The sequence below is a fragment of the Aedes aegypti genome, chromosome 1, assembly GCF_002204515.2.
Source record: "Aedes aegypti strain LVP_AGWG chromosome 1, AaegL5.0 Primary Assembly, whole genome shotgun sequence".
NCBI lineage: Eukaryota > Metazoa > Arthropoda > Insecta > Diptera > Culicidae > Aedes > Aedes aegypti.
This window is the reverse complement of record NC_035107.1, coordinates 209,121,874-209,145,896: the sequence shown is the minus strand read 5'-3', so window position 1 is coordinate 209,145,896 and position 24,023 is coordinate 209,121,874. Positions and strand designations below refer to the sequence as shown.

General features: G+C 40.3%; 1 protein-coding gene across 4 annotated transcripts in view; it reads right to left on the bottom strand.

The window, feature by feature from the left end:
• Positions 1 to 23,296, bottom strand: part of LOC5575729 (sodium-independent sulfate anion transporter) — a 72,537-nt gene extending 49,241 nt beyond the window's left edge. The window contains exons 1-2 of one of the 4 annotated variants that reach the window (XM_021857421.1): positions 23,181 to 23,296; positions 13,270 to 13,799 (exon numbers count right to left, since the gene is read on the bottom strand). In XM_021857421.1, coding sequence (XP_021713113.1) covers positions 13,270 to 13,354 — 85 coding nt within the window. In that variant the 5' untranslated portion in view covers positions 13,355 to 13,799; positions 23,181 to 23,296. Of the gene's footprint in view, positions 1 to 13,269; positions 13,800 to 22,989; positions 23,154 to 23,180 lie in introns of those variants that run through there. The other 3 variants (XM_021857423.1, XM_021857420.1, XM_021857422.1) reach the window with 3 other exon arrangements.
• Positions 23,297 to 24,023: the final 727 nt, after the last annotated feature.

Here is a 24,023-nt window from a genome sequence, read left to right as displayed (position 1 = left end):
GCGCTGTTCGAACCCATTTTGGTATGGAGCTACATGCTCTCATTTCGCTTATGCGATCTTCCCTCTTCAAGGGACCCCATTCCTATTTCCTCCCATCTTTCCCTTCCCTTTCCTCTCCCATCGGGTAGATGATGAAATAGGCTCAAATATGGCGATGGCACAAATCTCCCAACTGGTGAGGAACGTGCCTTTGGAGCCGGCCTTCTGATACCTGATACCTGATAGGTCTGATTCCACCCTATCTGTTAGTGAGCCAAGTAGAAAATAATTAGTCTTAATATGCATAGAGAGGGTGAACGAAAGACTCTTTAACCCCTCTAACGGCAGCTTAATTTTTTACCGCCAAAAAACATATTCAAATCGCGATACCTTTTTTGTTTAACAATATTTTTGCACCATTTTTTTCACAAGATCACAAAAAACTCTTCTAGTTTAAGAAGCCGTGTCGATATTAATCATTGGTGTTCGGATTTTGAAGATATTCCGATATTCCTTGGGGGACCCACATTTTCCATATAAAATGTCTTCAGCGGCCGTTTTGTTTTTGGTCACTTTATCAGAACAATAAAATATCTACTATATAATGCCAGGTAATAAGGAGCTACTCTGAAAAAATCATTCAAATCGGTTCAGTATTCTTGGAGAAATCTGAAAATTATGATTTGAGGTTTTTTAGAGTTTTCAAGATCTTGATTTGTCCAGGGTGGTGCAAGAAACATAAATGCTCATTACTCAAAGACGACTGCACCAAATTGCTTCATTTTTTTCACAACATACTCGCATTAATGTATGACTTCAAGGAGTAAGTATCCGAATACGATAAAAATTCTGTAGCCTGAGATATTTATATGGGTTGTGGCTACGCGTCGGTCCCCAAGGAATTTTGGAATATCTCCGGATCCAGACGACCAATATCAATATCGACATATATTCGAAAACTAAAAGAGTGTTTTGAGAACTTGTGAAAGAATGGTGCAAAAATATCGAAAAACAAAAAAGTTATCGCGATTTGAATATTTTGTAAGCGGTAAAAAATGAAGCTGCCGGTAGAGTGATTAATTTGCAAACTGTTCATGCTCGGATAGTCGACGTAAATGCTACCGTAAATTAATTGACAGATGATACAGATAACGGATATTCTAAGATTTTTTTTTTCGCATGTAATGCTGAACAATCTAGTCAGAATGCTGAGATTGTCAATGGCGCTTACGTCGACTATGCAAACATGGGCAGTCCATCCCAGGAATAGTTTGAATTTTCTAAAAGTTTCAGGTATGTTCTGATAATAACCCCAAAGTGCACGACTTGACGGATATCTTTGAAGCATTTTTTGTAGTCAGTCATTATCGAATGTATTTTCTATATTAATTATGTAAAGCAAAACCAGCTGAATAAAATTCATATTTATATTTTTCGATTATCGGCGATGTTAACACACACTACATTACGATTTAACATGACGTTTCGGCCTACTGACATCCGACCATCATCATATTTTTATGTAAATCCATCTATCACCACCAGTGTGATTGTAATATTGAAAAATAGACTGGGGATAGATCGATTTACATAAAAATCTAGTGATGGTCAAATGTTAGTTAAATCGTAATCTAGTGTGTTTTTGTTTTATCATCACCAATAATGACCAATAATCGAAAAATAAAAAAAAACAAATCGACGTTGACCTAAACCAGATAAAGTTTTATATTTGTAGCAACGAATCAAATGTGTTACACGTTAAGGCTGGGTTGCAGAATGGTGAGACAACCGTCCAACATATCTCTGGTCCTCATAAGCCCCTACCTCACGCTTCCACGGGTCTAACGATGACAAAGACCACCAGCTAATGGTTGCGTACTTAGCTGGTAGTGTAACTGGGCACTGTTGTCCTTCTGACATCAGCTAGAGTGAGGAGGTGCCACTTGGGAGCTTGGGATTCTCACCCTTCTAGCGAAACTCGTACATAAAGCCGTATAGAATACCACCTTTAGCACTTCCTGCGGGATGTGGTCGAGCGTCTGGTCCATCTGACCAGGGGCTCAAGCATGGTCTAGTAGACCATTAGTCTACCTAGGACGTGGCGGGGGTTCAGCAGTGGGCTCTGGTGAATCTCTACAAAAAACCACATATCTGCAAGTAGCCCTGAACAAGCGACCTCGTACCGCTTTCAAAGTACCTTAGCCCTCTAGAGTGCCAACCGGCACATCAGGATGGATGCCAATAAAATCCTGATTATGGTATACTGGTCACAGCGCAGAACAACGGACAGGGCACGGATGACGGATTACAAACTATATTGTGACACCGAGCTGACAGTCGTGTTATTCTATTCTCCAAATAAGGCTGGGTGATACCAACTTGAAACGGCGAGTAGGCTAATGGTGCGACAGACCCCGTCTCACCTTGGCAGGCCTTTGGATACGTTCGGAACCCGTCCATCTTAAGTGATGAGTACCGATCCGGCTTTGAACACGATTCTCATAAGGGATCGTGTCAACCTGTGCATGGCCTCCCTGCTTGCATAGGTAACCATGGGATCATAAGAAAAGACTACGTACGGCGGAAAATGATAGCGGCCCAGAGGGGGACCCTGAAGAATGGAAGGGAGTAAAATTGAAATCGAAGAAGGCGCTTCGAACCTTTCGCCAAAGGTCACCACCATTGCAACTAACTGGAACAAATCTCCTAAATGGCGGGGAACGTGCCTCTGGAGCCGGCCTTTTATACCATTGTAATTAGGGTAACAGCAGCGCGATCAGGAGGAACAGCGGCAGCAGCAGCCTCGAGTGCAGCAGCAACAGGCTCAGCTACCGAGAGTTGTAGCAGCTAAGAAACTGGTTGACGAATTTCACGAGTTCGTCGATGAAAGAAGTAATATGCACAAAGACATTAAGACATTGGTGTTGAAGTTCCAAGGAACCCTTGGACTAGCTGTCAAAGAATGGGCGGCCGTTGCACAGAAATTGGAATCGAGGGAGAAGAGGGCCGAAGAGGCCAAGAGCATCACGTTTCACGCCGAAGAGGCCAAGAGCATCACCAGGAGATGCAAGACCGGGTGGTCCCAAGAAACACAAGGACACTCGCGTCAACGAGTCAGGCCCAGCGAACGCAGCAATCACCAAAGAAGGCAACAATACCCCATGGGAAATCGTCAAGGCAAAAAATAGGAAGACGAAAACAAAGAGCAGGTCCGAAAAACAAAACCTCTTCAACCTTCTGAAGGCTTTGTTATAGCCAAAATTAACGGAGTTTTCTTCTGTGGCTGCTACGCATTCCCGCGATGGTTTATTGACCAGTTCAACGAGATGCTCGATAAGCTGACCGAAGAGCTCACAGACCACAAACCAGTCGTCATAGCCGGCGATTTCAACGCGTGGGTCATGGAATGGAGCAGTCGCTTCACCAACTCAAAAGGGAGCAGTCTACTGGTGGCCTTAGCAAGGCTGAACGTTGATGTTGCCAACGTTGGTACCACCAGCACATACCGTCGGAAGGGTCGAGAGTCAATTATTGACATAACTTTCTGTAGCCCTGGGCTGTCAGGAAGTTTGAACTGGCGAATGAGTGAGGAGTATACGCACAGAGACCACCAAGCGTTTCGGTACAATATTGGTAGCGGACGGCAGTCGCAGTTTGACAAGGAGGTGTTCGTTGAGGCGATGAGTTTGGAGCGCAATGCTCAACACTTTACTGCGAATGAGTTGACAGCGGCATTAGCACGAGCGTGCGATGAAATCATGCAGAGGGAAGGTAAGCAGCGACTGGCGACATTGTAGTCGCCCAGCCTACTGGTGGAAATCGACGACTGCCGATCTGCGTGCTTTCGGGCAAGGAGAAGAATGCAGAGAGCCCGCAACGTCGCTGAAACAGCAGGTCGAAGACCAGCGTACAAGGCGACAAAAACCGCTCTCAACAGGGAAATCAGGCTCAGCAAGAAAGTCTGTCTGGAGGAGCTCTGTCGCAACGCCAACTCAAACCCGTGGGGTGACACCTACAGAATTTCAATGGCGAAGTTGAGGGGCCCAGCTGGATCACCGGATAGGTGTCCGGAGAAGATGAAGACCATCGTTGAAGCGCTATTCCCGCGGCACCAACCGACGAGCTGGCCGTCCACACCGTACGGAGCTCAGGATGACGACGAAGAAGAAGCCTGGTGAGCGAACTGTTCATAAGAACCATTTGAAATTTTGTCAATATTGAACATCGTTCTGTTGCAAATAACCTTTCCCAAAAATATACTAATAGTTGTGGGTGCAAATAAATTTGTTGATAAGGTAAAAATATTTGACGACAGTTCAATAGTAGTTTATTTGTACAACATAAACTAGTTGATTAGATACCAGTAGAACCATTGGATACCCGGGTAGAGGAGAATAGCAAAAGAATAACAAAATTTCCTATTAAAATAGAATGTTTGAATAGCAAAATTTGTTCTTTGTTTGTTTGAAATAAGAGATAAAATAACAAAAATAATAACTAAGTTTGTATGGCATAAAAACTAGATAATAACATATTTTACCATTGTAATAACAAAATAATAGCAAAAATATAGGCAAACGTGAATAACAAAATATGTTATTATTTAGATATTGATAACAAAATAATATATAAATAAGCTATTAAAAAGTAGATCCAAATAATGGTGATTTTAGTTCTTTGACTTCAATATCTTAATTTAGCATGATTGAAAAATAAAATTTTTGCTTTCCTGCTAAAAACTTTTGCTTTTTGAGTCTTCAATGAATATCAAACGAATAGTAAAATGAGCTATTATGGCAAAATATGATGTTGGTTTGTTCTCATGAATTATTTAAATAAAGTTTTCAAGTATCAAAATAATAACATAATTTACTGCGATGGCGATGTTTGTTATTCTTTAGATATTTAAAGTTTTTCAGTATTTTTGCACAAATAACAAATTTTACCATGATAGTATATTTTGTTATTGATTAGTTATTACATGACTTTCAAGTATAACATACCAATGACAAATTTTGCTATGATTGTATGTTTTGCTATTGATGAGATATTTATGTCATATATTAATAACATAATAATGGTTAAGCTAGATATGATTGCAAAATTTGTTCTTATTCTACCATTATTTTGTTATTCACCACTACCCGGGTAATCAATAACAAAATATATTATCATGGTAAAATTTGTTATGTGTGCAAAAATACTAAAAAACTTTAAATGCCGTAAAATGGGGTGTTAAGGGATGAAAAAAAAATTCTACCTTAATTTCGAGCAACTTCTAGTAAGTCAATAATTGAAAAAAATGCAGTCCTACCATTCTCCCGGCGTGTATATCAAAAACCAATTACAATGAAGATGATCCTATGGCAGATTCCTGAGATATTTATAAAAATGTTGCAATCGTTTGTTACAAATTGTTAGTCCTTTTTTAATTCGTGCTATTTTTTATTTGTATACTGTCACGTTTCTAGTGTTCAGTGGTGTTGGATTAGTATAGGGTTAGTAGATAAATGGTTAGTAAATGTTATCAATGTTAGTAGATTGTCAAAATGTATAAAATATGATTGTTAGTAAAATAGAAGAATTGTTAAATTTGAATTATAAACATGAAAATATTGCATGCAAGCTGTGGGTACAAGTACAAACATAAACGATAAGTGGGCCAGCAGGCGTATTACACGCAACAGGTGGTAACAACCCCCCAACCCACGATTGAGGCAATTGGGGAGGGGAGGAAAACCAGATAAGAGGGTCAAGCCAAATTCAGGAATCGCCATTCCTTCATTCTGTAAAAGGCGTACGTGTGCTCAAGTATCTCTTTCAAAGTGTCCTCAAAGTTTTAAGTAAAGTAAGTGAGTGGTAATTTTCCAAATTGGGAGAAGAAGTTTATTTCATCAGGTATGATTAAAGCTTAAGTCTATCTTAATCTAATGCCTGTAACTAAAGACTAGAAGATTAGTACGGCTAAATAACTCCTCCCATTACCCTCACAGGACCTTTTTTATCTTACCGTTAAAATTTCGCCATCTTGGCTGGTGTGGCGTGGCCTACCAGCAGCACACGTTTCGGCCTAGTAGACGGAAGTCTGCTAAGCCTAACCCGTCAAGGACCATCGCTGACCTCTGGCCATTTCGGTCATAATCGTAAAGGAGGTCCACAGCTCGGGGTAATCACCCCTAACCGTACAGGAGCTTTCCCCTCTCGGCACGGTCACTCCGGTACCGTCCTGGGCCGTGTCGATTGCCGTCAAAGAGGGAGGACGCCTAATAAAGCCAAACCCCTACGACACTACGTCTACGGTGTCGTCGTTACCACCTGTCCAACTGCAGAATATCCCAGCCTGTTAGCAGCATCAGCGAGCGCTCGCAGGACATCAGGAGGTCGTCGGCAGCAACCAGAAGCAGCAAGTCGTACCGGTACGTGAAAACCCATTAACACCCACACCCCCACAAGAACAATAGCTTGCAATAAACCACTAGAAGATAACCCTAAATCCCACAATAGCTCAGTTTGCCCAATAAAACCCTAGAGATTCCCACCAAGTTAGAATTCTTTCATTCCACACACTACAATAGCCCTAGTCAGGTGACGGTACGCTGCACACCTTGGTCGCGTAGCCCCTCAGCTTACCCAGTAGCAAGCCGACCCTGAGACCCAGCTCGAGGGGTCTCTTGTTACTGAGAGATTGCCCGGTTCGATAATTAGTTACAATGTGTGATTTTTGACGAAAATGCAAAATGGGGTGTTAAGGAATTTGAGCTTTGTAAATAAAACTATATTTTGCCAACAGCAAAAACAAAATATTTTGATCAATATCGATGATGTGTTCAATCTAAAGATGATATTACTTCAATATAATTCAAGTTGGAATTCCTGCAAACGTTAACCGTTTTATTTTACCTGCTAAATCTCTCATAGATAATGATTCTTTTTTCAACCAAGCTATAAGTGCATCGCACAATTGTCTTGAAAGGATTTGTATACTTATATGCAGTATTCGTATCTTAGAATAGTGCAGAGCAACCTTGTCATGACTTGTCAAGAGAAGGATAATTTCAACAAGCTTTCAGTTTGAATAGAATGAGTGTCCAATTTGCCTTTTAAATAAAGCACCACACCAAATAACGGCTTTGCATGTAACACCCAATGGCATAATCAAAAAAATCCTAACGAGAAGTTTTCAATATAAAGCTGAAATCACACAAACTACACTACAATGTACTCAATGCTCGACTACACTTAACACATGACCACGAAACCTTAAATGTTTTCCAAAAAGAATTCGGAAATAACCTTATATTATTATTGTTTATCTAGGACGCAGGTAGTGCTTAAAAAAATCAATAGCTCCAAAACCATCTCATATAAGATAACCATTCCTATTTCCAAACTTTTCATGAAAACCCCATATTCACATTAATTAGTTTTTACCTTTTAGGATATGGCCTTCAGTCTATTATGCTCATAAATGGATTTTAAGTTTTCATCCGACGTTTCTGACATGAAAACTTAAAATCCATTTTTGAGCATAATAGATTGAAAGCCATAACCTAGAACATAATTATCACAGTCGTATACCCAATTCAGTTTTAATCTTCATTTGCCTAACAATTCAACCAAAATTTGAGATAAGCCTTTTCTGGTGATATTCAGTGACTTACGAAATAGATCCCTTAACTTTCCATGCAGGTTAACTTCACGGAACAACCCAAAACTGCATTGAAGTACATAACGGCATAAATCAAATGAGTTTAGCAACTTAGAAAAGTTATAATAGATAATCCCTTAACACCCCACTTATTTTCAAAACGGGACTTTTTTCAGAAAAGTTTCTAAAAATCGAAGCCCAGATATAATTTTAAGAAGTTTTTGTCTGGACTATGATTTCAATTAAATTTTCTTTTCTTCTACGTTACTTGTGAATTTTTCTCAAATATATTTCATGCTTTTGTATATGAATGTATTCAGCCCATAAAATTCGAACAAAAATGTTTTGAAAAGTTTTCAATATCTAGCAACCACAATACTTCATATTAATAGTTAACTCCCATTACATAATGCAGCTCACAATCCTCCGAACAAATCGAGCATTTCAGATGACTTATATATCGATTTTCCACGTTTCTGTGATTTGTCGAACTTGATTGAGAAGTTCAATCCCATAAAACCCCACGAGTCCTTAACACCCCATCTTACGGTATCTAAAGAATAACAAACATCGCCATCACAGTAAATTATGTTATTATTTTAATATTTGAAAACTTTATTTAAATAATTCATGAGAACAAACCAACATCATATTTTGCCATAATAGCTCATTTTACTATTCGTTTGATATTCATTGAAGATTCAAAAAGCAAAAGTTTTTAGCAGGAAAGCAAAAATTTTATTTTTCAATCATGCTAAATTAAGATGTTGAAGTCAAAGAACTAAAATCTACATTATTTGGATCTACTTACTAGTTATTACATGACTTTCAAGTATAACATACCAATGACAAATTTTGCTATGATTGTATGTTTTGCTATTGATGAGATATTTATGTCATATATTAATAACATAATAATGGTTAAGCTAGATATTATTGCAATATTTGTTCTTATTCTACCATTATTTTGTTATTCACCTCTACCCGGGTAGTGGTTTGTGCTGAATGTGAAAATTTACAACATTGTTTGTTGGTTTTACAAAGTACCATCATTACTAGATAAAACTTAAGTCGTATCGCCTTTTCGCAAAACGCATTGTAAACAACAAAAACTCTTACAAGCAACCAAGTCCTTCCTTAGCCGAGTGGTTACAGTCCGCGGCTACAAAGCAAAGCCATGCTGATGGTGTCTGGGTTCGATCCAGGATCTTTTCGTAATGGAAATTTCCTTGACTTCCCTGGGCATAGAGTATCATCGGACGTGCCACACGAGATAAGAAAGCGAAAATGGCAACATTGTCAAAGAAAGTTCTCAGTTAACAACTTTGGAAGTGCTCAGAAGAACTGCTGAGAAGCAGGCTTTGTTCCCCCAGTGGGGACGTATTGCCAAGAAGATGATGAAGAAGAAGAAGATGGTGAGATTTTTACATTCATAAATTAGTGCGAAAATTCTTAATGGATATCTGACCAAGTTTTGGAAGATTCCCACGCGAAATTTCTGGCATTTGTTTTCAACGATCGTTGATTGACTACTATGAATTCCATAAGCAAGGATAGATTCTGGTGAAAGTCAATTGGGTCTAAATTGGGTATACCAGAAGCAATCTTCAAAATCTCGTGAAAAACTTTTGAGATAGTTCTCAAAGAAATTTATCGCCTCTTGAAATACTTCTGACAATATTTTGACGGGGTTCGTTCTTCAGCAACATGCTTCAATAAGATTTGAAGAATGAGTTTTTACTATGGGATGATGAATTTGTACTTACATTCCAAAACTAACGTGTATGGAACATTTTTCAAAATTTCTCCATAGTAATATCCATATAAACCTGCATCGTCTTTGGGCCACCTTTAAATCACCACCTAGAAAGCTGAAAATTTCACCGAACACTATGTATATAGTAAGGATAGTAAGAAAGATATGGGAGGTTGGATTTTCATTTTTTTTTTTTAAATTTTAAACGGCCCTAGTGGTACACTGATACAGAGACGAAGCGCGTTTGCCGTTCAACACAAGATGCAAGATACAAACTAAAGTTGAATATCGGTTCTGTTCATGAGAGAACTGACTTTAACATACCTTTCGGTAAAGATAGATTTTTTTTACTTTCACCAAAAATCTGTGAAATCATTTGCCTGCCATGTTAACAACCGTGGCTTGATTGGGTCATAATTGATTTTTTTTTTTTCAAGTAAAGAGAGCTAAATAAAGTAAATAACAGAATGTCTTTGCAAAATGCAAAATATTTTGGACACACAAAGAAAGCGAATGTGATTTTTTTTGTAAGACTTTAGGGTTCTCTGTTGAAAACATTTAAATAAAAAAGAGGAGTGTAAAAACGCAACCTAAGTGTTTGAATTTGTAATCACCGCTAAATCCTATTATTACAATAATCGCGCTGGGGTGTCCAGCTTCGGTTGCGACTTTCATTTTTTACAGTTTTAGTGATGTAGGCGCTGCTTCGTAATGATTGGAATAATATCATATCACGAAAAATCCGATAGGAAACATTTTCCTTTTTCACAAAACTTCTTTAAATACACCTAATCAATCGGTGCCAATTGAATAACATAAAATCACCGTTAACCTGTAGATTTTCACTGAAAAGCTCAGCTCTAGAAACAATTAACATTTCCACAGAAAATCTGTACAAAATCACTGAACTGTTCGGTATTTTTGACAGATGAACTGTTTCAAAATTTACGGATCATTCGGTGAAGTAAAAAACACCGAACGGTTCACCGTAAAAATATGCTGTTGAGTATTCCGTGAAGTTTGACAGATATCTATGATGATTTCTTGTGTAATAGGGTTTTTGGATAGCGTCGAGTTCTGTTTGATCCTTCGACCATGACACTTGCTTCTGTGGGGGCGGGCGTTGAGGGCAGGATCAAACAAGTCGCGCGTCGTTCGCGTAGCACGGTGGAATAGTATTGGATCGCGTTAGTAGTGTTTGATCCTTTGATCTTGTCGCTTGCTCCTGTAGGGCGAGCGACGAACACTTGTTCGGCGTTCAATACTTTTATCGAGTAATATCGCGAATCCGGTTAGGTTCATTCATTTGAAAATATATATTTATTATCGTTTACCTAAACGAACCCTTTACCCAAACCTTTCCCATACCAAAACTCCCAGTGTCTACTTGTGGAAGAGCAGAGGACTCCTCAGCTTCCATAAAGCACGTAACACGGCAACATTTCCCTCCCATCCCTAAATTGACCTGCATTCGGAAGCAGCCGGCGCCGTTATTGTTTGTTATAATAATGAGAGCACCAGTACACATTGAGGATGCTACTGATCTCGAGTAGTGTCTGTTGGTTCCCTGTGTAAGTACAGCTGTTCTTGCAATAACGGAGTAACATCTGTGGGCGGTCAATCATGCTCATGCTCATGCTCGATAGGGTTTTTGGATAGCGTCCAGAAACTTCTTAAAATTCCATTTCAAGAACATCCATCAAAAGTAGTCCACGAGATGACTGTGAAACTTTAAAGGGGTCGCAGTTTCAAAAAGGTTGAGAAACACTGCTCTATTAGCAGCATTTCAAACATTACATTCATTTCAACGATTTTATTTTTTTTTCGACATTTGTTCCAATGTTTCAACATTGGATATTCTATGTAACTCATTAGTGCTATGAGGAAGGGAGAAACAACAAAGCATAATTTTGTTTAAATATGAACAGTTTACTATCCGTGATTATTAGCATTATGGAGTTTTCGTAGAATAAAATTGAAATAAAAATATAATATTGAGTTCACTGATAAGCAACTGGAGATATAAATTGTGAATAATAGCGTCAATGATCGTTATAACGACAACTTTTATAGCGACAAAAGCTCTCTATAGAGACGTTTTTTAGTCTCATGAAAAACATTTTACAACGACTTTTCTCTATTACGCCGGTTCCTTGCGATGTCGTTATAACAAGCTTTAGCTGTAAGTGAAAAACTGTCTGAAATTACATTTCAAGCGTAGCATTTCTCTGTTGAATTTACTGCAGATAGTAGCAATGGAGTGCTCAAGAATTTTCTAGAGACATTTCTCTAGGCATCTCATGAAACATCGCTGATGGAGTTTTTGGATGAATTCGTGAGAGAATTGGTGAAGGACTATCTAGAGACATGTCTTGAGTACTCCAGTTGAAATCTCTGTAGAAATCACTAAAACATTTCTGTAACTTTCCCTAGAGAAATCTGAGAAGAAATTATTCAACAACCAGTGTCTGCATATTTCAATATACAGTCAACAACGCCGATCCTCAGTAGGCTCCGTCATCGTTGAATTCTTCTTTGTGTGAATGTTTGTTTGACAATACATGCACGAATCTGGTAGAACGTGCATTCAGTTTTTCAATTACTTTTGCTACACTAATTCTCATCCACTACTGACATTCAAATTCAATTTCACTAGTGAAAAAAATCATTTCCGTCAGAATACCCCACAAAACATCCGCAAATTGCAAAAGTTGTATTTTTTTATTAAAAGACAATCATGATTCATCAACTGGAGGCATCACATTGCCGTTTTCTTACACCAGTAATATAAAATTCAGTTGTAATTTTTTATATTCAATTTTCAATTTCAGTGCCTCTAGGTGAAACTGAATTTTGAAATGACACCAACAGTGGGTGAAACTGAATGTGTGCGTGTGTTGCACCCACTCTCTTTCTCGTCGCATTCGCACTCGAAGTCAGATTGGCTTCTTGCTAGCGGAGTTTGTTTTTGTTCGTTTTCGCACTGATCGGGTATCATTCGGCTGAATTTTTACGACACTGCCTGTGGAACAGTCGCGTAAAAGTATCTGCAGGTACCGCTGGAGCCTTTTATTTCAAGGTTACAATCTGCAATCAGACCCCTGAGAAGGTAATTCAGGGAGTGTGGGGATGCCACACTAACGACGACCCACTAAAACCGCTGAATTGCTCAAGTGGTGTACAGAATGCACATATATTACCCTTGACCTCATACCCTCATCTCCCAGGAACCACCTTACGGTAGTTCTTCGGGGACTCGCTGGTACCTTTAGAATGTTGCACCGGGATAGACTGTGTAAAAGTGACTTTTAAAGACTTCTTATTAAAAATAGAGATTTTAAAGAGACATCAAAAGTGTGACCAAGTCTTAAAAAGATACCTGCACCAGCCCTGTATGGGCATCGATCAAAAACTGCCAATCACCGTGAAACTGAGAAAATTCCTCCCCCCGTTAGGATCTTGGATGACGTGATTGGTTATCTGTTACAGAAGGATTTGTAGCTCAATTTCTTATCAACTATGCAGACAATATTATAAAGGAGAAACCCTCAAAAGAGGTCATTCGTGATTGATGCCTTTAGTAGGAAGACACACGATGTATTGCACTCATCAAATCAAGGTGAAGGCCAAACATAATTTTCTTCTCAAACAATTCAAAGTGGACAGATTAGTAAAGTCTAAAAAAAGAAAGATTTGTTAAGTTGATTTATCGCCTCTAAGTGCGATTTCTTCACCTTCGCTTAAGCCGTAAACTACGTTTACCCATATGAATAAGCTAGGTTTAAGGCCTAAGCGGGGGTGAAGAAATCGGCCCTAAGTCGTTAAGCCATCTTATCAGTTCAATAGGTTTTCAATGCTTCAGAGATCGACATCGGCATCCACTTACCTCCAATGGTCACCGCTAATCCGTTTTCATGCTGTGGTATATTCCGGTACAGCTTTACACCGTTGGCATTGCTGCACTTGTTCATTTGTGATTCGCTTGGTCGGGTCACTCCCAGCTCGCCAACCGATAAAATTTGTACCCAGAACTTTCGACACTCGTTTTCGCCACCAACCACAACCGGAACGGGCTATAATCAGAGACTTACTGAACACAAAATTGCCGGGCGAGGTCTCTTCTTTGTCGCCCCACTTGGAATAGGGGTTTCTCCTCCTTATCAGTTGCCTCCCTGCCGTTGCTGCCGCACGATTGTTACAAATTATTATCTAAAACCCCTCCAATACCTAGCTAGTTACCCCCCGACGACGACATCCAGCAAGGCAACAACAGCGTTCTATGCAAGCAGCTTCATTAGGGAAATCGCGCGCCCACCAAGCAACGGAACTTATCTTCACTATTTTTATCCTCCAGGTTAGTTTGGCCGACGATGATAAGCTTCCATTTCTTCATCTCCGGGCAGTCACTGGCATTGACTGAAGGACACGATGACAAGACATTAGTATAGTTGCATGCACCGTGAGATCTATTTTAGCATGCACTACATCTGTTAAGGTACCGCAGGGTAAGTGAAGAAATGCGTTAATAGTTATTTATGCAACAAGTTGCAAAATGATGATTTTTTCAGCACGAGTTGTAGATTTTTTGCTACAGTCACAGATGTGCTACAGTTATCTCTCCCTTGCCCGATATTCCGTATCTCGATATCGAGTTAGAGAACCATAGTCAAAGTTGGTTTTCATGGCTAACTCGATGGTCCCTTGGTACGCAGTTGCACTGCTTTTGTGTTCTGTAACTCGATACCTCCCTAACTCGAACTTCAATATCGAGTAAGGGAGAGATGACTGTATTTCGAAAAATGCCGTTTCAACTGGATGAACTCTAAAAGCACAAACAAACATTTCAAGCGAATTCACATTGGCATACAGCCATGCGTAGTTGCAATTCAGTATTTTTCAATCACGTAGGCTGTGACACAGTACCCATGAATGTCACAAATTTTCTCGCTCCCATCGGTATCATGCAGATCCTTATTTGTTTTTACATTGGATATTCTATGTAATCCATCAGTATGTACTATACCAGGGAGAAGGCTTCAGAATCATTTTCAAAATTTAATTTTGAATCCTCTGCAGAACTTTCTACAAAGTATAACAACAGCTAGTCCATATTGGTACAGCATACAACATGGTCGACCTGAAAATTTGTTTAAAAATCAAAAGCTTGTTTTTAAGACAATGTTTTGATTTTCTATTGATAAGTAAATACAGTGGTCACACTATCATGGGTCACCCACTATTATGGGTCATTTTCATTTGCAATGCGTGTGGAACAGAGTGACTAATAATCGTGACAATGTGACCCATAATAGTGTGGGCAGTGTAAATACATTATTGAAAGAAAGTTAAATTTTTATCTAGCATGAGCCCTAGATACTTAACTCCATCTGACCAATTAATTGGGCATTGAGCATTTTCTTTATGTGGAAATATTATAGGTTGAATTTTAGTAGCATTAGAGAACCTTCCATTTTGCAAGTATGAAGAAAAAGTATCCCAACGTTTTTGCTATCTACTACAGATGACACGCAGGCTTCGTCCTTTGGCGGAGAGGCCTGTGTCCCAGGCAAACAAAGATTTTTGACACCCCTGAGGTAATTCAGGTAAGTCAGATGTAAAACTATTGTATAATATTGGACTCAAAATGTGGCCTTGAGGAACACCAGCTCTTACAGGTAGTCTTTCAGACCTGGAGTTCTGATAATTAGCCTGAAGTGTACGATTTGACAGATAACTTTGAATTATTCTAACAATGTATGTTGGATTTTTTACGATTAAGCCTTTATGCCAAACACTGTCGAATGCTTTTTCTATGTCTAGAAGAGCAAGACCAGTAGAATAGCCTTCAGATTTGTTAGAACGGATCAAATTTGTTACACGTAAAAGTTGATGAGTGGTGGAATATCCATGGCGGTATCCTAACTGTTCATTGGCAAAAATTGAATTTTCGTTGATGTGGGCCACCATTCTGTTTAAAATAACATTTTCAAAAAGTTTACTGATGGAGGAAAGCAAACTGATTGGACGATAGGTAGAAGCTTCTGTTTTTGTCCGGTATTAAAATTGGTACAACCTTGGCATTTTTCCATCTGTCAGGAAAATATGCCAACTGAAAAAAAAAAGTTAAATATATCAACCAAGAATGAAAATATTGGGCAGAGAATAGAGAAACACGTCTTGTCTCGCGTGTGGACGGAGCTAAAGAGAAGTTTATTTTACAAAGTCTTATTCTAGTTTACAAATCATAGGTTGCTTCGTTTTCTACTTCAATACTCCTCCTCAACCTACTGACTCTGGATTCCCATAGCCGCTCGCTGAAGCTCGATCTTCGGTTTCGGAAGCGACTTCGTCAAGCAGTCCGTCAGTTGTTTATCGGTACTGATATAAACGATGTCTACATCACCACGCTGCACTGCATCCCGAATAAAACAATGACGGATGTCAATATGCTTGGTCCTTGGATAGTACCCACCGTTTTTAGCAACTGCAATAGTGCTTTGGTTATCACAATTGATCTTCACGGCTTCATCGATGTCGAACGTTGCTCTCAGGCGCTTCCACCAAAGCGCTTCTTGGACGGCTGCCGAGAGTGCCATATACTCGGCTTCACATGTCGAAAGTGCCACTGTCTGCTGACGTTTGCAGCACCATGAAATTGCCCCACCTTGCGCGATGAAAACGAATCCAGTTATGGACTTCCGATCCTCACTGCTCGTAGCCCAATCAGCATCGGAGTACCCGGTGATCGTCGGATCCGCTTGTAGGTCAAACGGAATTTCGAAGTACCTCGCAAATACCTCAGAAGATGCTTGACGGCATTCCAGTGTTTTTCGCCAGGATTCTCATTGAATCGACACAGGACATTGACGGCATGGCAGATGTCGGGACGTGTACACTGCGCTAGGTACATGAGACATCCTACAGCATCCTTGTACGGAACTCGCTTCATTCGCTCGGCCTCGTCATCTTTGATTGGTTGCATTTCCTTCGTGAGTTTGTCGTTCGGGTTCAGTGGAGTAGCCACCGGATTGCTTTTCGACATTCCGAACCGATCGAGTATGCTCTCAACGTACGCTTCTTGATCGATAGAAATCTTTCCTTGGCTTCTCGTGATACGCATTCCCAGTACGTGTTTCGCCGGACCGATGTCTTTCATAAGGAATTCCTTGGCCAGATCATCCTTCAGCTTCTTACGTCATTGACGACAGTTCGTGAAGATGAGTACATCGTCAACATAGATTGCCACAAACAAAACTTTGTTGTCGACGATCTTGTAATACACGCAGGGGTCGTAGTCGGTTGAAATCAATCCAAACTTTTTCAATGCGGAGTCCAACTTATGGTTCCACACACGGCTCGATTGTTTTAATCCATAGAGAGCCTTATTGAGCCGGAAAACCTTGGTCCTGTTCTGGGTGTCTTGGAAGTAGGCTGGTTGTTCCATATAGATTTCTTCAGACAGTTCTCCCTGGAGGAAAGCAGTGACAGCATCCATTTGATCGATATCGAGATTCAAACGAGCAGCTATCGCAAAGAGATATCGCAGGGAACTATGACGTACCACAGGAGAGTAGGTTTCTTCATAGTCTACCCCCTTTCGCTGCGAGTATCCCTTGATTACCAGCCGGGCCTTGTGGCGAGCCGGTCTTCCTTCTGCGTCGAGCTTGGTTTTATAAACCCATTTACTGCGAATGGCCTTCCTTCCTGCCGGGAGGTCCGTCAGAGTCCAGGTTCCATTTCTCATTTGTGCCTCATACTCCTCTTGCATCGCGGACTTCCAGAGCTGGGCGTCGTCTCGGGACAATGCTTCTTCCGGAGTAACGGGATCATCGGCAATACACTGTGGAGAATTATACGCGGTACAACTGTCTTCAGAATTGTAACGGCAATACTTGCCTTGGGGGAAGCGCCCCCTGTCGCTGAGCATCAACCCTTGTTGAACATTTTCAACTGGTCTTTGATTGGGGTACGATGGGGACGCAGAATGTTGAACGTATCCAGGATTGTCTGCCAAATCACTGTTGACCTCACCGGTCATGTCTTCGCTCGTACCGGATGCACCATCTGAAAACTTCGAAGCAGGTAGACCTTTGCACTTAATATGGAATTGCTTATACTTGCCAGGGATGAAGCGCTCCCTACCGCTTCGCCTCGACGCCTCGTGTGACTCGGGCGGATTTGAAACTGTTCGCGATGGGAGCGCAGAGGGGATCGTCACAGAGTCATCAGCACTATCGTAGTTGACTTCGGAGCTAGTATCGTCATCTTGTTCGGGTGGATTCGTACGGTTTATTTCCAGCACTTCTTGGGTTTCGCAATCCTCAAAATCCAGCCGGACCATCGTTGGCTGTCGTCGGTTCGCTCCTCGATCGGCTTCATTATCTTGAACCTTGTTCTGTGAGTATTGACATACTGCTGATCTTCCTTCGTTGATGAACGTCACGTCCCTGAATTTGAACACCTTTTTCGTTTTCTTGTTGTAGAGCCGGTACGCTTTGCTTTCTTCATCAAAACCGATCAAAATGCATTCTTCCGCCTTCGGGTCCCACTTTCGTCGCTTCTGTTTTGGAATGTGCAACATCGTTGTTGTTCCGAAAATCCGCAGGTTGGACAGGTCTGGTTTCTGCCCCGACCAGGCTTCTTCGGGAGTCGTGCGAATTCCTTTCGACGGTGAACGGTTGATGATGTACACGGCGGTGGCAGTAGCTTCCGCCCAAAACGTCTTCGGTGCCATCCCGTTTTGCTCGGGTGTATATTCCACGGTTGTCTGATGGCAAATTCCCAAACTTCGTAGTAGATTCTCAAAGCCTTGGTTCTTGAACTCCTTTCCGTTGTCTGTCCTCAAAACTTTCAACTTTTTACCTGTCTGTCGTTCAGCCATGGAGTAGAACGCCTTGAATGCTTCAACTACTTCTTCCTCGGATTTCGTACGTAAAAAGTACACAAACATCCTGCGGGATTTGTCGTCGATGAAAGTGATGTAATAGCGGCTCACTCCAAGAGAAACCACCTCCACGGGACCGCATATGTCGGAGTGGACCAACTCGAGAATTTCATTGGCCCTTCTTCCTTCCTTACTGAACGGCAACCTGGCTTGCCTACCAATAGCGCAAGTCTTGCAGTCACCAGATTCCGATTCGACAAAATTGATTCCTGACGCTAATCCATTTTTCAATCGTTTCAGACCTTTGATCGACAGATGTCCCGTTCGCTTGTGCCACAAATCAATCGACTTCATTTGCTGGCACGCTAATGCACTCTGAGGTTGCTGATCCAGTTTAAAAAGTCCATTTGATCGATGTCCGGTTGCGATCCGTTTTCCCTCTGGGTTGATTACCTCGCAACCTTTCTGCCTGAAAATAACTGTATGACCTCTGTCGACGATTTTACTCACCGAGAGCAAATTGGCGGCCAGTTCCGGTATCAGTTGCACTCCGTTGACGTCGATCGATGATTCCGAACACCTTGGATGCAATGCCACGGAGCCTTCCGCGACTACCTTCATCACACCCTTGTTCGCAGCGAAAATTTGTCCATCGGCTTTGTGTACGTCGCTTAGCAATGACTCATTCCTTGTGAGATGGCGACAGGATCCCGAATCGAAGTACCAGTCTGCGGCTTCTTCCATCGAAGCAACCGACAAAATTGTGCAAAAAGCGTCACCCTTTTTGGCACCTTTCTTCGTTGAATCCTTCGAAGGGCAAAATCGAGCGATATGCCCGAATCTTCCACAGCAACGGCATTTCGGACCCTTCGTCGAGAAATTTTCAGATCCGCTATGCTTGCTTCTTCCTGGCCCCTTGGACACGAACGCTGGATTGACGGTTGTCGATGACTGCTGAACCTCCTGCAATAGCTTCGTTTTCACTACATCGCCAGTTATCGCTGCTCCAGAATTCTCTAATGCCATGACCATGGGCTTGTAGGTTTCCGGTAATCCAGCGAGAAGCAGCATTCCGAGCCATTCTTCGTCGATCTTCAGGCCGACTCCATTTAGTTGGTGGGCTGTACCAACCATCCTCGTCACATACGCCTCCATCGACCCGCAGCTGTCCAGGTTTGTCGTGATCAGCTTGTGCAGAAGTCCCCATTTTCGCGTGAGGCCGCTGTCTTCGAATACCTTTTCCAGCTTCTTCCAAGCTTCACTGGCCGTTTTTGTGCCTTGAACATGGACGTACAGCGTTGGATCCAGACCAAGAATGATTTTTCCTCGAGCTTTTCTGTCCTTGGCGGCGTTGACTGCTGGTATGTTTCCTTGCTCATCCGGAATAGGTTCCACAGCTTCCCACAACTCTTCAACTTCTAGAAAAGTCCGCAGCGCAAACTTCCAGGTATGCCAATTTTCGCGGCCTACCAGCCGTTCGATTGCTGGAAATCCGGAAGAAGCAAGTCCGTTACCACCTCCGTTCATCTTCAGTTGAAAAAATCTTGAGTTCTGGAAGCTTCGAATTTTCAACCTCTTACCACTTCTGGGCCCATAACCAATTGGGCAGAGAATAGAGAAACACTTCTTGTCTCGCGTGTGGACGGAACTAAAGAGAAGTTTATTTTACAAAGTCTTATTCTAGTTTACAAATCATAGGTTGTTTCGTTTTCTACTTCAATAGAAAAGCTACTCTCTGGAAGTTTCTTCATGAGAATGTAGAAAATTCCATCATCGCCAGGGGCTTTGATATGTTTGATTTGTTTTTCAATAAAAGTTCTCACTTCTTTCAAATCAGTTTCTCTGGATTTTCAAAAACGTTATCTTGATTGAGAATGCTTTCGAAGTCCTGAATAACTTGATTTTCAATTGAACTAATGAGTCCTAAAAATTAAAAATTTGCGCTCTTTCAAACTACATAGCAAGTTTTTGAGTTTTCTCGCAATTAGTTAGTAATATTTTTTTTCCAGATTTCTTTCAAGGCCAGAATTGGCTTCTATGGTTTTTCAAAATTTTAGATAATTTCCAAAAGAGCTTAGAGTCAGGGTGCAATATAGAATAATATATTGTTTTTGTTTCTACATTGACAAAACCGTTTTTTGATTTCTTCCTGCAAATCCTGCCATATAATTTTCATAACAGGATCGCGAGTGCGTTGAAATTGCCTTCTCCTCACGTTTTTAAGGCGGATCAAGAGTTTAAGATCATCGTCTATGATCACGGATTCCTGGGTTCAACAATGAAATTTGTTAAAGTTTCAAGTGCATTGTCAATATCAAGTTTTGTTTGTAAAGAAATGTTAACATCAAGATCAGAGTCAATATATGTTTCATATATATTCCAGTTGGCTCGAAAATAATTGAAAGTGGAGCTGATAGGATTGAGAATCGCTTTATGGGATATTTGAAATGTAACAGAGACATGATCAGACTCAAAATCAGCATAAGTAACTAATTGGCTACAAAGATAACTAGAGTCGGTTAAGACCAAATCAACCGTAGAAGGATTTCTAGAAGAGGAAAAACATGTAGGGCTATCAGGGTATTGAATTGAGAAATTTTCTGAAGAGTACTCATCAAATAAAATTCTGCCGTTGGAATTACTTTGAGAATCATTCTATGACCGATGTTTGGCATTAAAGTCACCAATGACAAAAAAATTGACTTATTGCGAGTCAATTTTCGCAAGTCAGTTTGGAGCAAATTAACTTGCTGTCCAGAGCATTGAAAATGCAAATAGGCTGCTATGAAAGTATATTTACCAAGCTGTGTTTCAACAGAAACACCTAAAGTTTCAAAAACTTTAGTTTCAATTGAGGAAAACAGTTGATGTTTTATACGCCTATGAATGATGATTGCAACTCCCCCACATGCCCCATCAAGTCGATCATTACGATAAACAAAAAAGTTATAATCTTTTTTTTAGTTTGGATCTAGGTTTTAAATATGTTTCAGTAATAACTGCTATATGCACGTTATTTGCTGTAAGAAAATTAAACAGCTCGTCCTCTTTACCATTCAAGGAATGAGCATTCCAATTTAAAATATTTAAATTATTATTTATTGGATCCATTAGAAAAACGTAATCCAATAACAATTTGATTAGTGAATTTCACACCGACTTGGACTGCTTCAGTCATAGCACAGACAAACAGACGTAACACTTAGAACAAATCTCGATCAAAATCATAGTCACAGGGACATGTACGCCCAATGCTAAAATCGGTTTGTTTGGCCGACAGGCCAACAGATGGCGATAGTGTGTAAAAGTCAAACGCGAACAAAAACGATGCGAGCGCTTCTGGTGGCGGATTGGCCACCTACCATATTTTTGAATCAACCTTTAAAAAGGTGGTCGATGCACAATGATGAGAGTGTGACGTCTGTTTGTCTGTGGTCATAGTGTTGGCTTTGAACATTGCATGAATCATTAGATTCAATTGTTCAGTTAGAAAAATAAAATCAGATTCAGACATATCACTTGAAGTGGGTACATTATCTCATGATTTTCCGTTAGAATGTTCGGTAGATGAAAAGGCGGAGTAGAAGTTTCCTGTGGCGGCAGGGTTTTTTTTTCCATTTGATTTGAAACAATTAAAACGGGTACTCGTAGAATGAAAAGGGGGGGGGAGTTCAAATTAGCCCAAACAATTGACTTATGATTGCCCCCGCAATTAGCACATATGAACTTATCGTTATCTTCCTTTACTGGACAGACGTCCTTAGTGTGAGAAGAACCTCCGCAAATCATGCATTTAGCATCAATGCGGCAATTTTTTGTACCATGGCACCAACGGCACTGAGTGTGGTTCTGGTAATTTCCTCAAGGTTTCTGGAAATGTTCCCATGACACGCGGACATCGACTTTACTTTAACAAAAAAGATGTAAATAATATCAAAGCTTTAGAAAAAGCTAGACTTATGAGCTTTTTATAAAGCTTTAATATTTTTTACATCTTTTTTGGTAAAGTGACCTAAATAATATTCTTCAGAAAGCCCTTTCCGAACAATGCCAGATTGGGTTCACTTTTTCATATTGATTACTTGGACTGAGGAAAATCAAAGTAAATCATTTATTCCATTTTTGATCTCTTCGTAAATCACCTGAAGTCACTTGAGAGACCTTCCAAGACGACTTTGAACAAACGTAAAGTTTTGTCGTCCTAAGTAAAACAAATGTGCTTCTTCTCTTCAAGTTGTTTGAGAAGTTCGCGATCTTCAAGGGTTTCCGGCAATATACGACATTCTCTTCTCTTTTCCAAATTCCGGAGAAACGTCCTTTCTTCCATTTTTTGCCACTTTTAGTGACAGTTTTAAATCCCTTTTTTTGAGAGGAAGCTGTAAATTCAAAGATTCACCCTTCCTTCTGCTCGTGATTGCAACCGTGTTTAGTGAATAAACGAAAGAAGAGACCCTCTAAGAAATATGTTTTCAAGGCGGGACCAACAAAAAATCGAAGGCACGGGTCCAAACAAGGATCGTAAAAGGATCAATAGTACTGAAAAGTACTAGCACTGAGAAGTACTGTTTTATTGCTTTTGGTAGCTTTAAATTTACAATACCGTTTAGATTTGAAAACTTTATGATTTCCCTCGTTCAAAATTTTAGTTAAAATAAACAAATAAATAAATAATAAAAAAATAAGAACGTATACGATTTCCTTTACCCACTTACCCCACGGTACCTTAACTTTTTATGACATACATCCGCGGCGCTTCTTTCTGTAAACCGAGATTGTCGTTGTCACGGTCGGCTTCATGAGTTTTGTTTGCACCAAATACACATAATTAAATTGTCATAAAAACCCACTTATTACGAGCACTGTATTAATAACACTTTGTGCACAGAGATATATATAATAAATGCTGCTAAAACCTTCACGAATCAGATGGACTGCGGTACGTTTCCGTCACTTCCATCTCGATCAGACTTGTTTTCATCGGAAGAGCTTGTAAATTTCACCGACATTCACGCGAGTTTGTCATTACTGGACAAACATTTGAAAAGGGCCCAAGAGGTCTTGAGCCTTTTTTCAGAAACGTTGCTGTTGCGCCCTTTTTAGCCCGCTCACGCAAACTAACCCCACTATCACAAAGATTGATGTTAGCTCTTCCTGATAGTGGTATTGGTGAGCGTGATCGAGTTGAATTGGGCTCAACAACGTCTTGCAAAGCCAATGTTTACCAATGTCGATGTGCCCTTTTGAAATGTTTGTCCAGATTATTCCACTTCTTTTCAAACGGGGCACATCACAGCAGAATAATTCTTTAACAAAGCGATTCGTCATAGGTACATCCGAAATAAAAATCTACTGCTTTATCTGATAACAACATTCGCTAATAACACTGGATGATAAAACGCGCGCGGATGTTTGTAAACAAAATCTGGCTGCAAATGTTTCGATTCGACTACACGCGAGCTTTTCACGGTTATTTTTACTACGAATACCGTTATACCGTTATACCCATGCCATGCAATGTGCCGCATGAATGAATGAGATTGTGTGTGTTTGTGGTGTCGAAGAAAGCTATAAAGAAACGAACGCCGAACGCAAACAAACCGAACGAAGGTGGTGAATTTCAAAGGTGCGTTCAGTACCACCCGTTTACAGGCACTCTAATTCTTACCTTTTAAAAGCTTCTTACTTATTATATACACGGAGAAAAGGGAAAACAATTCACACTCAATCACGACTTGCTTGTTCGGTAATTTTTTATA